Source organism: Drosophila montana, unplaced genomic scaffold, assembly GCF_035044405.1.
Source record: "Drosophila montana isolate Dmon_TW-CO22-7 unplaced genomic scaffold, ASM3504440v1 contig_3200_1, whole genome shotgun sequence".
Classification (NCBI taxonomy): domain Eukaryota; kingdom Metazoa; phylum Arthropoda; class Insecta; order Diptera; family Drosophilidae; genus Drosophila; species Drosophila montana.
The window spans coordinates 6363050-6378580 of record NW_026998080.1 but is presented as its reverse complement, the minus strand read 5'-3'; the positions used below and the strand labels follow the sequence as shown (position 1 = coordinate 6378580).

Sequence of the window (15531 nt, the reverse complement as noted above, 5' to 3'; positions counted from 1 at the left end):
AGCGTCTCAGTTATCGTCTCCCGTCTCCCTGACTATCCCCCCCGGTTCTGTCTGTCTTCTATCTCTGGCTGTCGCCAGTCTCGGGGGCTGGCGTCGCATAGCGTCATTTTTACCTTAAACTATGCAACCATTTTGCAAAGCTATTTAGTCGGGCGACATTCTACGCCCTCTAAGGTAAATGAAGTCATAGTCATTATTATTGCACACACCTTGTGAATACACTGGGTACATTGGTTACCATTTCCATGTCCCAAGTGCGCCCCTCTGTTCCACCCGCGCTAAAAATAAATGCAATTTATTGTTGCCCATTTGCCAAAAAAACAAAAAGTGAAAGAGCATTCGCCAAAAAAAAGTCAAAAAAATAGGGAAGACAGCTCGCAAATTGCACAATCGCAATGCATGTGTTATAAATTTAAAGAAAATAAAAAATAAAAATGAGCCATAATAATAAAAAAAAATTTAAAATCGAGCATGTCAGCGACAGCAACAACAACAAAAGATAAAGGCAAAGTCAAAGAAGGCGGAACCTCAGACTAAAAGTCGCCTGATTTATGCCTTTGCACACAGACTGCCCCACACCCCCCATCCCCCCATCTCCTCATTTGGGTGGGTGTGAACTGTGCACCCAAGAGGCACGTCTGCAATCTTATAGAATCCATGCGGGGAGTACCCATATATAATGCATATAAGTTTCAATGTTAAGGGAATATAAATTTTTGTGCATTGCAAATGAAATGGAATACGATATCTCCAAATAAAAAAAAAGTTATATACCTTATTTAAACATAAGATCATCCTTGATATATATAAATACATATAGAGCTATGCTGTGAAGTCTGAAGGATATTTTTAAATTGATTGCTTTGCTTCGACTATTTATAAACACATCCATTGTTTTTTGACCTTTGTAAGATAATTAGACAGCTCACGAATTGTAATGTTAAGCACTCAGCGAATAGCATTTATTTGTGTTTCTATTTAAAAAATCATGAATAGAGTAAACAGAAATGTTTGTTTTCCATATGCTCGGACAGCTACCATTTCTTATTTAAATTTATTACACTTTTTTCCGACAAGCGTATTAATTATTGATGCATTTTTTGACCTATATTTATGGAAAAAATAATCAAAGTAGAAAAGACAACGTCACTTTAGATGTTTGCCGCTTAAATTGAGCGTAAAATTTTGCTTGACAAAACGGGCAATGCGCCAGCAGACATTAAATCTTACGAAAGATCTACACCTCCTTAGCCCCCCCCCCCCCTTAAGTCACGAGCACACCTTTTGCAGTTGCAGAGGCGCCGTCGCAGAGCAGGAAAGGGGATCTTAGCTAAAACCATGAATTGTGCGCGCCACTGGGAACATTTGGCAAAGCGTTGCGAGTTGATGACGTCAAACCTAAAAAAGATGAACTGGCGTCCACCTATTTGTATAGACGCAGCTCTTAGGCACACTTTTGCGTTATTTTCGTGAAACTGGTCACGAATCAGCCCCAGTCCCATCCCCAGGCCCAGCCGCAGCCCCAGACGCGGCCAGAGTCCGTTGGTCTTCGTTGGGCGGCGCTCGCTTCGGCACTTCCAGGAAATCCCAATGAATCATTTGACAAACCGACAAGCCTCAATGTTGGGGGATTTGTATGGCTCGCCCATTGGGACGGCTGTGTAAACAAAAGTCACTCAAGTTTCATGAGCTTTACGCGATTTATGATGGTCGAAAACTGAATGAGTGACAATGGAGACGGCTGAAAAATGCCTGGAATGCCGCAATGTTAATGAAAATTAAGATGTGGTTTCTTGGAGACACATGTTATCTAGCCGAAAAAATTCCACGTCGAAATAGGGAAATATTTTGTTTTCTATATGTATATTGAGAGGATGAATGATAAGGTATACAAAAGATAGATATACCTTATGGATATGGAATATGATTAGTTGAATCGCATCTCAATAGCTTAATATCTGCCTAGAATGCAGCCTCTTATGGCGGATATAAGAATGAGTTTAATGCATTAACTGCCAACAAAGAATGGCTCCACCCTATATACATACATATCTGTTTGTTTGCATACACACAATTATTTATATATGTATATGCACTTATTCGTACACTTAAATATATTCATTTCTGATGATGTTGACAATCAATTAATTTCACATATGCCCACAACAAAAGCAAGTGTCGGCGAAGCTTTACGCCTGTGGTAATTGTTTTTAATGCAAATTGCATAAAAGAATATACATAAATAAAATGCGATATGCATTCATTTAAAAATGGCTTAAAGTAGTCATTTCAATTTCAATTTTGCCATAAGTTCCCTATCAAACTGTGTGCCGCCTCCCTTCCTTCCTCTATGCCTCGCCCTGACGTCAGCAATCGACAGACGCACATCTTCCATGTCCCATGAATTCCAATAGCACTCGTCTGCTTACCATCTCCAATCTAAAATCCGCGATGAGGCAATGCACAGTGCACAGTTCATTGACATGGTCATAAATTTGTTGTCGCCACGGAAATAGTTTTACAGTTTTTCTCACTTTCCACAACGGCTATTTTCCGTTCTATTGCATAATATCGGCTTATGATTATAGGAAAAACATAAGTAAAAGTAAACGACAGAAAAAATGTGGGGCCGCGTCTTAAGGTGGGTTCACATAACAAATTTTTTGAAGACTTTTTAAAGCATGCCTTTAAAATATGGATGTTAATACAAACTAAAAATTGCCATTAAATAATGGATTAGGATTAAGTTTTGAGCAAAATTCCCGCAAGAAAAACCTTTTCAGAATAACAAGTTTTAAATCTCAACTGTTTGTCTGAAATTGTTTTATTTGTCCCCTGTCGGTTGACATATCACAGGTAAGACAGACTCTGGCAATTTATGATTTTTGTGGCACTCTCTCAAATTCATAGCTTTTCTACGTGGCACTGTGGCAAATGGAAATACATTGCTTGTGGCAACTTGTGGCTGCTGTAGTCTAGTTAATTAAAACGTATTCACAATTGTGGCAACTACAATGGCAACTGGCAACTGGCAACAATGTGACCCCCGCACCGAGCTTTCCACCCCGCAATTAAAACTAAACTAACCGAAAACACAAATGCAAAAGCATTGAAAATCCTGTCAACAAATTTGTATTTATACAGAAACGTATACAGACGAGTGTGTGTGTGTGTGTGTGTGTGTGTGTGCGTGAGTGTATCTGTGTATGCAAAAGGAGGTTATCCAATTTGTTCGGGGAAAATATAAAACATTGCTTCTTTACAAACGAATTTCCGTATTTTACTGGCACTCACTGGCGAATGCCGCACCTCACGCCGCCTTTCCCCACAATAGTTATAGTACATCATATTCCCGAACAGATTTTTCATTTTCATACAATGCATGTGGTAAACAATATTTTTGGATTCTTAAAACTGAGTCAATGCAATGTGTGGGCGTGGCCGCAACTTAAATATGCAATGCAATGCAATGCAGCATTTTAATGAGCATCACAGCCAAAAATAAGTTTTACATAAATTGTATTTGCTATGCTGCTGACAATCTGAAATGAAAATGAAAATTTAGTTGGCAAAAATAAATGCGTTCTGAATGGTCAGTTTTTGCGTGGGCCGATGGCCAAACATTGCAAAAAGTCAATGCGCTCATTAGCCAGGCCAAAACGTAATAAATCAACGGCAATAGAAAAGTGTCAGCAACAGACTCAATTGCAATTGGCCAAAAACAATTGCGACAATTGTCTCACGAAATTTGGCTAGCAGAAGTTCACGGGCGTCTAACCAACCCCACAAAGTTAAACAAATAACTTGAAGGATTTATCGTAATGAAATATCTTTGGCTAATTGACGTTTTGAACACTTTCGCTTGTCACGGAAGAATTCGCATCTGAACCACAGGCAGGCACTGTTCTTGCCCGGAACAATCATAAATATCGCCAATCGAAGCAATTTTCAATTTTGGCAACAAAACTGATGATTTTTGCCATGGGCGAGGACATATTGCGGCCAAGTCCATTAAACCCAATGTGGCTCCTTTAAGACCAGAGCTCCTATGTTCCATCTCCGATAACAAAGTGTTTATAATACAATGCCAATATATTTATATTATAATGAAAAGTGCTTTGAAAAACCAAAATTAATCACTACGAAAAAAGTAAAGATGAAGATAGGCAGAGGTTTTTCATTCTACATTCCAATTCATTCAATAATTTTTAGCTTGGGCCCAAAAGTATGCTACAGTTTTGCATTCAGAATATCTTGAGCAGTTGACTAGGGCTGGTGGTCTACATGCGTTTTCCAACACGTTTTTGATAAGGCTGCTTTTGTAGCAAAGTAGGCGACGGTCGCGCCAGAAAAGATGACTAGCTAAAGGACAATAGTTGTGACATTTCATTCTTTCGCAAATTTTCGCATTGAGCAGAGCTCTTAAAAGTAGAAAATCAAAAAGTAAAATTTAAATTCCTCTCTCTGAGTCGTTGTGTCGAGCAATCTTTGGTTTTTCGCATTCCCATCCTCGCGTGCGTTCCCATAATAGTGTAACTGTCACAAGAAGATATCGAACGAAGAAAAAATGGTTCCAGTTACCAAATCGAACACCAAGGAGGTGCAGTGCCAGCCGGAGACAAATGTCACTCCGAAGAGCGGCCGCGTGGGCATCTTCAATGCGGAGGACTTTTTGTCGCGTGCCCAGACGAACGGCAAGATCCACAACATTTTGCGCTCTCCCAACAAAGATCCCAATGGCGTGCGCCAGCGATCGGTGTACACCAACAACAACCCATCGCCGGTAAATCCTACAAAAATTCTGCCTCATTACAATCTATATACATATGTATGTGTGTGTTACAAGTGTTTGCCAGTGCGTGTTTTTAGTTAAGCTTTTTAATTTGCGGCCATTAGTGTTTTAATAAATATAAAATGCCGGAAACTATTGGAGGAGTAATTTATATTGCTATTTTAGCAGTGTTCGGCTCGTTTGTCCAGTACGGCTGTGTCGTTATCAGCTCGGATGAGCAGCATGGCTCTGAACAGCGGCAGTGCAAGTGTGGGCACAAATACTCCTGTGATTGCTAGGGAATGGTCTAGCCAGACTAATGCTATCGATGGTAGTGGCTCCTATCGGACGCTTGGTATGAACATGCACCACTCGCAGCCGCTTCTGACCGCTATTGCAGATTTAGAGCCCTTGGTTCTGAGCACCAAATCGTTGACTGCTCGCTTTGCAGGCCCCTTTGGGTATGAGACTGGTGCTTACTGTCAGGTAAGCAAACTCCAAGGTCTTCTGGACTAGTTTAACATCTACTTCACTTCTAGCCACAACCGCAACCACCCATGCACCACACTCAGCAGTTCCCGTCGCCAATGCCGCCACCACCTCATGCTCTGGGTCGCGTTAGTTCGCGTACCTTTGAGTTTGAGAATAGTCCGCCACCACCACCACCCTGTCCTGGCTCCGGTCCGATTGCCATGTCCAACGGCACGATTCAGCTGCGCCTGCGCGAAGGTGTTAGGTGCGTACCCCAATTGTGAGTTGAATTGAAATACTAATAAGTATAAGTTGCATCTCAGGATTGATATGACTCTGGACAAGGCAGTGCGCGTGTTGAATCAGCGCAGCATGGTGGCCGTGGCCTTGTCGCGCAACGGCACAAATTCTGCTCTGATCCATCCAAATGGCCGGATTCTGCAGAGCGGCTCCAAGGTGGAGATTGTCACATATGACGGGATGAAGGCCAACAACTTTGTGTAAGTAAATCATTTAAAACATTGCAACTGTCTATAATGAAGATATCTATAGCAATCGATCAGCACTTAACTGTAGATCATTTTTTGAACGGAAGTTCATATTCCAAATTGTGATTTATGCCTAGAACAATTTTAGCGATAACGTTATATTAATATAATCTTTTTGACTATTACAGGCGCTACGCCAAAATGTGGTACAAGGGAGTGAGTTTCACTAGCGAATCTTGCGCTTTAATTTATCTGGTAGACACCGCTGGAACACGCACCACAACCGACACTTTCACTGACCTGACCAAGGACTACACTCTGGCAGTGTTTTATGAGTGAGTAGCAGAGTGGAACCAATTGAAGCTTATACTAACTGAACACACTTGCAATAGCGACTCACGCCACGGTCCCTCTTTTGTGCCGGATGCTCAGGAGGTGATTGCCAAGTCATCGTACAGTTGCGCAGCCGACGGCACTGAGATGTACGACATCAACGGCTTTCGCATTATTCAGGCCGCTGATGGCCTGGTGAAGGTGACTCGCCAACACAACAAGGGCCTCATTCGCACTAGCCCTGGCAATGGATCAGTCACTTTAACCACCCTTGGCATCCACTGCACCGCCTCTTTGGGCAAGACCTCGCATCTGTTCTTGCGGTGGGCATCAATTTCTAGTGACACAACAAATTCTATTACATATAATTTTCTTTATTTTCCCTTTGCAGTCGCAATGAGAAGCGCATGCACTTCGATGGATCGAATTTCATAGTGCGAAATGCTGGACACTCGGCGGGATTTAACGAAAACAACCTGCTGATTGTCTACTAACTTGCATCCATCTCAATCCCAACCGCACACTCATAAAACACACACACACGAAAACAGACAACATCCAACGCAGTTTTTAGGGACCGTAGCGCTGCCATAGCGTAGAGAGGAATAATTACTAAAAATTTTATAGAGCACAAAAAAAAACTTAAACTAAAATTAAGGCTCTCAAAAAAGCGCGGGGAACAGTAAAGACATCCTGACCATAAAAGGCACATTAGGATAATCGACAGGTGGCTAAGGTGATAAGGTGGCTCTCGAATGTCTTTTGTAACCCGACGTAAGCGACGTAAGCAATGCAACTAAAAAATGAATTCGGTTTTAGTTATCTTTTCGTACTCAAACATTTTGATATCAGTGAAAATTTTGTAAGAAACCTATTTTGGGACACGTATCCACTGCCCTACCTACTACTTGAAAACGCTGACCCTTTTGGCAAAATAGATGGTGCCGGGGTTTTACTTTTTAAGGCTCATTTTTCTTCAACAAACTGTCAATATAATGACTATATGTATGTGTAACAATAAGTAGGCAGTGGACTTTAGAGGTGGCTGTCCCTCGGAATGCTGAGCCGATCTTATGACAGTAACAGTGCCAGTGAGAAATCTAGTTACAAGTTCAAATAGCTTTTCATGACACACACACACATTTCTCATCTTTTTCAATACGGGGTTCTAAGTGCATACATCACAGCCTAGGCTCAATGAGCCTTAGGACAATCCTTCACGAAACGAAATTTATGTATGTAACTAAATCGTCAAAAGAATAAATATAGAACGGAAAAAATTATGCAACTTTATTTAATATTGATCAGTCATAAAATATTAAATTCGGGAACTTTCTAAGCGTTGCAAGGGTTGCTTAGTTTTCCTTGTGCATAGATTTCGAAAATCAGCTCTTAAACTTAGTGCTGTAAAGTGTAACGGTATTTTGATGTATATACCAGCATTATTTTGTATTTGGTTTGAAGTATTTCCACATGAACATGATGCTGGTCACATTAATAAGTAACAAATTATAAGTTTTGATACTATCAGACTGGCAGTTCAGATCCGTATTGAGAGTAAAGCACGTTTAGAATATTGGAACAAATGTTTTGCTTTAGTCGAATATAAGCAGTAATTTGAATATGCAGCCGAGAAGTGTACAACAATTGCCAATTATACAGCTCAACAACTTGAAACTTGTCAAGTGCTGGTGGAATAAATGCGTTTTCCAACACATTTTTGCTAAGGCTGCTTTTGGAGCAAAGTAGGCGACGGTCACGCCAGAAAAGATGACTAGCTAAAGGACAGCAGCTGTGGCAATTCATTCTTTCACAAATTTTCGCAGTGAGCAGAGCTCTTGAAAGTAGAAAATAAAAAAAGTAAAAATTAAATTCCTCTCTCTGAGTCGTTGTGTCGAGCAATCTTTGGTTTTTCGCATTCCCATCCCGCGTGCAACTCCGTTCCCATAAAAGTGTAACTGTAATTTTAAGTCACAAGAAGACATCGAACGAAAAAAAAAAAAATGGTTCCAGTTACCAAACCGAACACCAAGGAGGTGCAGTGCCAGCTCGCTGCCTGCGATGAGACCAAGCAGCAGCCGGAGACGATTGTCACTCCGAAGAGCGGCCGCGTGGGCATCTTCAATGCGGAGGACTTTTTGTCGCGTGCCCAGACGAACGACAAGATTAACAATATCTTGCGCTCGCCCACTAAAGCTCCCAATGGCGTGCGCCAGCGATCGGTGTACACCAACAACAACCCATCGCCGGTAAGTCCAGCCAAGAAAACTTTTCTTTTGACAGTCTGTGTGTGACAGTTTTTTTGACAGTGGGTGTGTGTGCGTGTGTTAAATGTTCTAAGGAACTCTTTTTGAAAAGTTCAATGTCAGAAATGGGACCAAATAAATCCATATCATTTAAATCTTGTTGTTTTTTAAAAAATAATTAAGTGTCAAAATGCAAGTCTTTCGGCAGGACTGCATCCATTTGTGGGTCATCGAATTATAATAATTAAAATTAAAAATAATAAGCTCCATATTTTGCCGTTGCTAACACAGTTCAAAATACACGACCTCATTAATATTTAATATAATATTATATATATAGTATATATATAATTTATCTTTTTCTCAATGGTGGCAAATAAAGTAAATCGAAACCAGTATATAGAATATATTATAATATTCAACTTTTGATAACTCCAATGGATCTGCGCTTTTGTAATAATATGAGGAAAGGATGTTTTCGTCTCCTGGTCGAGAATGATGAAGAGATGTTTGCCAATTGTATACTAATTTTTATTGTACTTGCAGCAGTCGTCAATGCGCTTGTCTACTACGGCTGTGTCGTTATCAGCACGGATGAGCAGCATGTCACTGAACAGCGGCAGTGCCAGTGTGGGCACCAATACTTCTGTGCTGGCCAAGGAATGCTCTAGCCAGACAAATGCCATTGGTGCTACTGGCTCCTATCGGACCATCGGCATGAGCATGCACCAGTCGCAGCCGCTATTGACCGCTGTTGCAGATTTAGAGCCCTTGGTTCTGAGCACCAAATCGTTGACTGCTCGCTTCGCAGGCCCCTTTGGGTATGAGACTGGTGCTTACTGTCAGGTAAGCAAACTCCAAGGTCTTCTGGACTAGTTTAACATCTACTTCACTTCTAGCCACAACCGCAACCACCCATGCACCACACTCAGCAGTTCCCGTCGCCAATGCCGCCACCACCTCATGCTCTGGGTCGCGTTAGTTCGCGTACCTTTGAGTTTGAGAATAGTCCGCCACCACCACCACCCTGTCCTGGCTCCGGTCCGATTGCCATGTCCAACGGCACGATTCAGCTGCGCCTGCGCGAAGGTGTTAGGTGCGTACCCCAATTGTGAGTTGAATTGAAATACTAATAAGTATAAGTTGCATCTCAGGATTGATATGACTCTGGACAAGGCAGTGCGCGTGTTGAATCAGCGCAGCATGGTGGCCGTGTCCTTGTCGCGCAACGGCACAAATTCTGCTCTGATCCATCCAAATGGCCGGATTCTGCAGAGCGGCTCCAAGGTGGAGATTGTCACATATGACGGCATGAAGGCCAACAACTTTGTGTAAGTAAATCATTTAAAATATTGCTACTGTCTATAATGAAGATATCTATAGCAATCGATCAGCACTTAACTGTAGATCATTTTTTGAATGGAAGTGCATGTTTTTAATTGTGATTTATGCCTAGAACAATTTTAGCGATAACGTTTTATTAATATAATCTTTTTGACTCCTACAGGCGCTACGCCAAAATGTGGTACAAGGGAGTGAGCTTCACTAGCGAATCTTGCGCTTTAATTTATCTGGTAGACACCGCTGGAACACGCACCACAACCGACACTTTCACTGACCTGACCAAGGACTACACTCTGGCAGTGTTTTATGAGTGAGTAGCAGAGTAGAACTAATTGAAGCTTATACTAACTGAACAACACACTTTCAATAGCGACTCACGCCACGGTCCCTCTTTTGTGCCGGATGCTCAGGAGGTGATTGCCAAGTCATCGTACAGTTGCGCAGACGACGGCACCGAGATGTACGACATCAACGGCTTTCGCATTATTCAGGCCGCTGATGGCCTGGTGAAGGTGACTCGCCAACACAACAAGGGCCTCATTCGCACTAGCCCTGGCAATGGATCAGTCACTTTAACCACCCTTGGCATCCACTGCACCGCCTCTTTGGGCAAGACCTCGCATCTGTTCTTGCGGTGGGCATCAATTTCTAGTGACACAACAAATTCTATTACATATAATTTTCTTTATTTTCCCTTTGCAGTCGCAATGAGAAGCGCATGCACTTCGATGGATCGAATTTCATAGTGCGAAATGCTGGACACTCGGCGGGATTTAACGAAAACAACCTGCTGATTGTCTACTAACTTGCCCTCGTCTTAAACACAACCGCACACTCACAAAAGACACACATATACATAAACAGACAACATCTAGACAGTTTTGGGGACTGTTGCGCTGCCGTAGCGTGGAGAGAGTAATAACCAAAAATAATATTAACAACAGAAAAAGCTTCAAACTTGAAAAAGGCTCGCAATAGGCGCGAGCAACGCTAACGACATTCTGACCATATGTATAACATAAAAGACCTAAGACCCAATCTCTGCGTGGTTGGGTAGCTTCTGGATGTCTTTCGTTACTCGACGTAAGCGCAACGAAACCAAAAAGGGAATTCGTTTTTAGTTATCTTTTCATACTCTAACTTTTTGATATATCAGTGAGAATTTAGTAAAAAAAAAAAAAGGAAAAAAAAATTTACCAACTTTGGGACACGAGTCCACTGCCCTGCCTACTATTTGAAAACGCTGACCCTTTTGGCAGATGAAATGATGCCAGCGTTTTAGTTTTTAAGGCTCATTTTGGCATATAAAAAGACTTCTCTCTAACCAAATTTCTACAAAATACGACGTAAAATTAACCAAAAAAAAAAAAAAAGAAAAGAAATTATTTACATACATAAAGAAAAGCCTTAAAAAATTGTCACATGCTAACAAAATTTAAAAAAAAATTAATTCGCAGCATGGCGCGAATATGTGTGTGCAACAATTAGTAGGCAGTGGTCTTAAAAGGTGGCTGTCCCTCTGAACGCTGGGCTGATTTAGTGACAGTGCCAGTGATATTTTTATTTACATGTTACAGTTAAGATTAGTTTGTGGTTTCTGCAATCCAAACATGTTCATCCACACAAATACAAAGTGAATATTGTTACATTCTGAATTGTAAATTCAAAGTGAACAATCCCACAATTTTAACACACTTATGACGCACCATAGAAAAGTGAGAAATTAGCAAAGTTTTGAGTACAATACAAGCTCATATTACGTAGCCGTCAACACTTGACTTAATGTTAAACACAATTAACGGGAAGTCCATTCGTCTTACATGCGAACACTACACAACCACTTTTAAACTTCGACAATTTGGGTTTTTTATTGTTCAAAGCTAGCTCCAGAGCTTGAGTCTTACGAGCCTTACGACAATCTCCGACACCCAAAATCACAAGCATGTATAGCGAAATTAATGTATGTATCTAAATCGATTAAAAAAAAAGAAGAAATAAATGTATTTTAAACAAAATGTGAATGTGGACAAGCACACGTCAGACACAAGGACTGGCAAAATATTCATGTTAAATGAATTTCCAAGATGAAAGCCATAACTTCTAAACCTGCCCAGTTAGCTTACCATAACCCTAAACCGTGGCATTCATACGGGCATCCAAGACGGAGGCTCGTATATTTTCAACGAAATTGCTTTATGCCACTCACACACCTGCGTCCAAGCAGCCACGCCCTGAGGCGCAGAATCACCCATAAAACCTTACCTACCCCGTAAGCTAAGTAATAAGAAAAAATATATGGTCTTATGTGTGGGCCACTTTGGTACAATCGTGTGGGTAATTACACAATTGCCCTTGCCAGAGCCCAAAAAATAAGGCTAATTTAGATGTTTCTGAAAGAGTATTTACAATTGTCTTTAGTCCAATTAAAATCTTTTTCTCATTGTTCAACATTTTTATAGCTCGACCTATTTCGTATATATGATATTTGCTTTCGCTGTGGTTACCTGTAGACATATCCAAAAGCATAAGGAGATCGGATCGGCTGTCATATAGACTAATGCTTCCAAAATGCTTGGGGTTGAGGCTGAGTCGGACTGCTGCTGTTGCTGTTGATAAAGATTATTGGATAACGCTTAGCCAACAATGTTCGTTTCTGTCATAGGAAGAGAGTTGAACCATTGTTAAAGAGATAGATTACAAGGCAACGACAACAAGCGGCTACCATCGACTAGACGAGCAGAATTGGATAGTATATAGTCACATTGAGCTGAAGATACATGAAGCGGAAGCGGAAGCAGAGGTGAGAGGTGTGCAGGTTATATCAGATAGATAGAGAGAGAGCAGCAGCAACATCTACTTATAGCCAAAAATTTACTTAAGTGTGACATTTGCGGAAGGACTGTCTGATGAGCGTTTTATTTTTGTGCGTGTGTGTGTGTGTGCGAGTGTGGATGAGTGCTTTCATAATAGAGAGTCGAGTCGAGGGTAGTGAACCGTGCTGCTCCTATGTGTGTAGGGTGTCCCGACATCGCATCCAAATCGTTTGCCTCATCTCGTTAAGGGCCATAGATGTGGCATATTCAATGCTCACGGTTGCGTGCCCCTTGGCGCAAGCTGCGCACAGGATGGAGGATGGAGGATGGAGGATGGAGGATGAGGAAGAGGACGAAGTGGAGGAAGTGGAGGTGGAGGGAAAATGCTTGTGCCCAACATCAAACGCTTTTCACACTTAATTGGGCATAAAATTAAATCAGAATTGATTAAAACACTTGAATGACAACGAAAAGCAACATCAGCAACAGAAACAGCCGCTCAAACTCGACACAACAGCAACACGGCAACAGCTTTGACATCTTCCCATCCTTCTATTGGTCCTCCTTAGTCCTACGAAGTATATAGCAAGTTTTTGGTTTTGGGTTTCCCCAGCTGACGCATCGCTATCGACCTGATTCCGTACTAACTTTAGCCAACTTCAGTCAACTTCTCACATCCGCGCTGCCAACAGAGGGAAGGCCAAGCCTTTCGCTACCGCCGACCAGGCGCAACCAGGCAACCAGGCGCCCAGAAGGTAGTGTATTAATTGCTCCCACTCATCGGCTGGCCAAAGTTTATAAAATTCAATTTCCGTTTTAGGGCACTCTGCACAAACAAATTACGCGACTGGGCCAGAGAGAGCGAGAGAGAGAGAGAGAAACAACTTTATGTATTACCATTTAATGTGCCGTCAATTATTCCAGGCCAGCTTTGAATTTTATGCCACAGACAACGGACTAAAGACATGTTTTATTACATTATAATTTATGGCCATAAATCTCGAAGCATGTCGATTTGCATGCAAGGGAAAAAAGGCTGAGATATCCAAAGAAATCAATTCCATTTCCGCCCATTCAAAATAGCATTAAAGAAACGAGGAACTCTGAAGGCATGTAACAGACTAAAGATAGTATATAGGGGGAAATTTGGTGAGCTAGTAATTAATGCATAGCATTAAAGCATTTTCTCGGGAAACATGAGGTACTTTGTTATTTACCTACAGCCCGTTATCTTAAGTTTTGACTTGTTTGCACCTCTCAAACAAGCTGCCAAAGAGGCAACCGCACTGTTTACAGAAAAACTTGTATCCTTCGCGCCGAGCGAAAGATGCGAGTTTCGGGCTGTGGAGCTGTGGAGCTGTCGGCAGTTTGTGTTGCAGCCGTCAATCAAATAAATCAAAGGAGCAGTCAATTGCCAGCGACTCGGTAGCTACACCAGCCCACAGGAACAGGATCAAAGTAAATTGTCAGCGATGCGTATTTCCCCTTCGCTCAGAGGGCGGCGCATTATTGTAGCTAAATTCTTGATGTTATTTGATCAGGTTTCCCTCTCGCCACAGTCCTGATTAAGTGTGGAACTGATGGCAGCTCCCCTAACCTCCCCCAAAGGCTATGGATGACATGGCAGTAGAGCAACAAGAGCATCCAGCTGAAAGCGTGCCTGGAGCAGATGTTGTTCGAGTAACTTAAGATACGAGTGTCACAGCATTTATGGCTGGTTGTTGAGGTCGTCTGTCAAAGGTGATTGCCGCCGTCTGCCGATTCCATGAAATATGCACAATAAATTTGGCTGACAAGTAAATGGCGCCGGGGACAGATTTATGAGGTAAACGATTGGCAGTTTGCTTGCAGCGACTAGTGAGGCATTGCCATATTGATTGTCATTTCAATTACTTAATTAAAATGCACGCTAATCAATTAAATCAATTTACTTCAATAGCTAATCAGATTTCAATGTTGCCTTCCAGGAACACAAGGAATTTCAACTTCAGCGAATCTCAACTCCGGCAGGTGCCTTTGCACAAGTAATTACAATCAGGACTAGGCGACATGCGCCATGCGCCATGCTCCTCCCTCGCTCCTTCCCCCAACGAAAAACAAGCAGAACAAACTGCCAAATTCCAATTCCATTTTGCCGTACTTGGCAACGGCAGTCGACTAAGCCAATTGCAGGCAAGACGTGACAAGAACCACAATATATTCGACTACAAATATTCAGGCTTTTACATTTTGGAGTCGGAATTCCATTCAGATTGGGAAATGAAGAACATAAGTAAAAGAATTGCGTATACTTAATATATGGGTAAGTAAATAATTGGCATGGCTTATTTCCCGAGCATACCCTGTTAACATATCAAATAAAATATTTTTTACTTATTATTTATTATTAATATAGCAGACAATACGAGTTGCTTTTGGTAGCTGCTGTTGCCCCTCTTCTGGCTGCTTAGCAAGCAAATTTATTCTAGCATTGAGTTCGATTATCTCGACCGAAAGTAGCCTCATTAATTATTTATGTGCTTGATTAATGCGTTCACCCTTTTGCGCATCACTTAGGACTTTGTGTACCATAACAGTTTGATGTATTTGAAGAGTCATTGAGTTATTTCTGTTTGTTCGCTCATTAGGTCTGCAAACACTCGCGATTTTAAATAAAATCTTCATTCCGCAGTACATTGACTTCAATTCGAGTCAAGGGGCAAGTAAACGTTTTGAACTCTTCTTAAAATAAAAAAACTTAGTTACTATCCCAAACAATTCACTGAAACAGCAGCTGATACAAAATATGCCACAGTAAGCCTCTAATCGGCGGCTTTTAAGCTGGCATTTTGTGGACAGAGAAATTCAAAACTGTACTTAAATTTTGTTCAACTAAAACTTGAGCTAAAACTTGCCAAGCACACAAAGACACAACAACAAGAAGAAAAAGTCGTTTTGATTTTAGCATACTTTTGTGCGCTTTGTGGAAGGAAGAACGTGACTCGAGACAGAGAGAGAATATTGCCCGGATATATGTACACATAAATACACACATATGTGTATCCTTGCAATATGTATCGCTTTCA

The 15531-nt window shown here is 41.4% G+C and overlaps 3 protein-coding genes across 5 annotated transcripts in view; 2 read left to right on the top strand and 1 right to left on the bottom strand.

The window, feature by feature from the left end:
- Positions 1-15531, bottom strand: part of LOC135431325 (hormone receptor 4) — a 48028-nt gene that overhangs the window by 31094 nt on the left and 1403 nt on the right. For both annotated transcript variants that reach the window (XM_064686401.1, XM_064686402.1), the window contains exon 2: positions 12158-12306. In XM_064686401.1, the coding sequence (XP_064542471.1) occupies positions 12158-12202 (45 nt within the window). In that variant the 5' untranslated portion in view covers positions 12203-12306. The remainder of the gene's footprint in view (positions 1-12157; positions 12307-15531) is intronic.
- LOC135431472 (uncharacterized) lies at positions 4385-8095 on the top strand. Of its 2 annotated transcripts, none has more exons than XM_064686625.1 (7): positions 4385-4783; positions 4961-5257; positions 5311-5507; positions 5566-5742; positions 5919-6065; positions 6123-6386; positions 6455-8095. In XM_064686625.1, exons 1-7 carry the CDS (start codon positions 4568-4570, stop codon positions 6555-6557), a joined length of 1401 nt encoding a protein of 466 aa, XP_064542695.1. In that variant the 5' UTR covers positions 4385-4567; the 3' UTR covers positions 6558-8095. The 2 variants fall into 2 exon arrangements, with proteins under 2 accessions (XP_064542695.1, XP_064542694.1); XM_064686624.1 differs by having other exon boundaries at positions 4386-4783; positions 4958-5257.
- Positions 8067-10845, top strand: LOC135431471 (uncharacterized). The gene is made up of 7 exons (XM_064686623.1): positions 8067-8312; positions 8856-9155; positions 9209-9405; positions 9464-9640; positions 9817-9963; positions 10024-10287; positions 10356-10845. The coding sequence occupies exons 1-7, from the start codon at positions 8067-8069 to the stop codon at positions 10456-10458; spliced, it is 1434 nt and encodes a 477-aa protein (XP_064542693.1). The 3' UTR covers positions 10459-10845.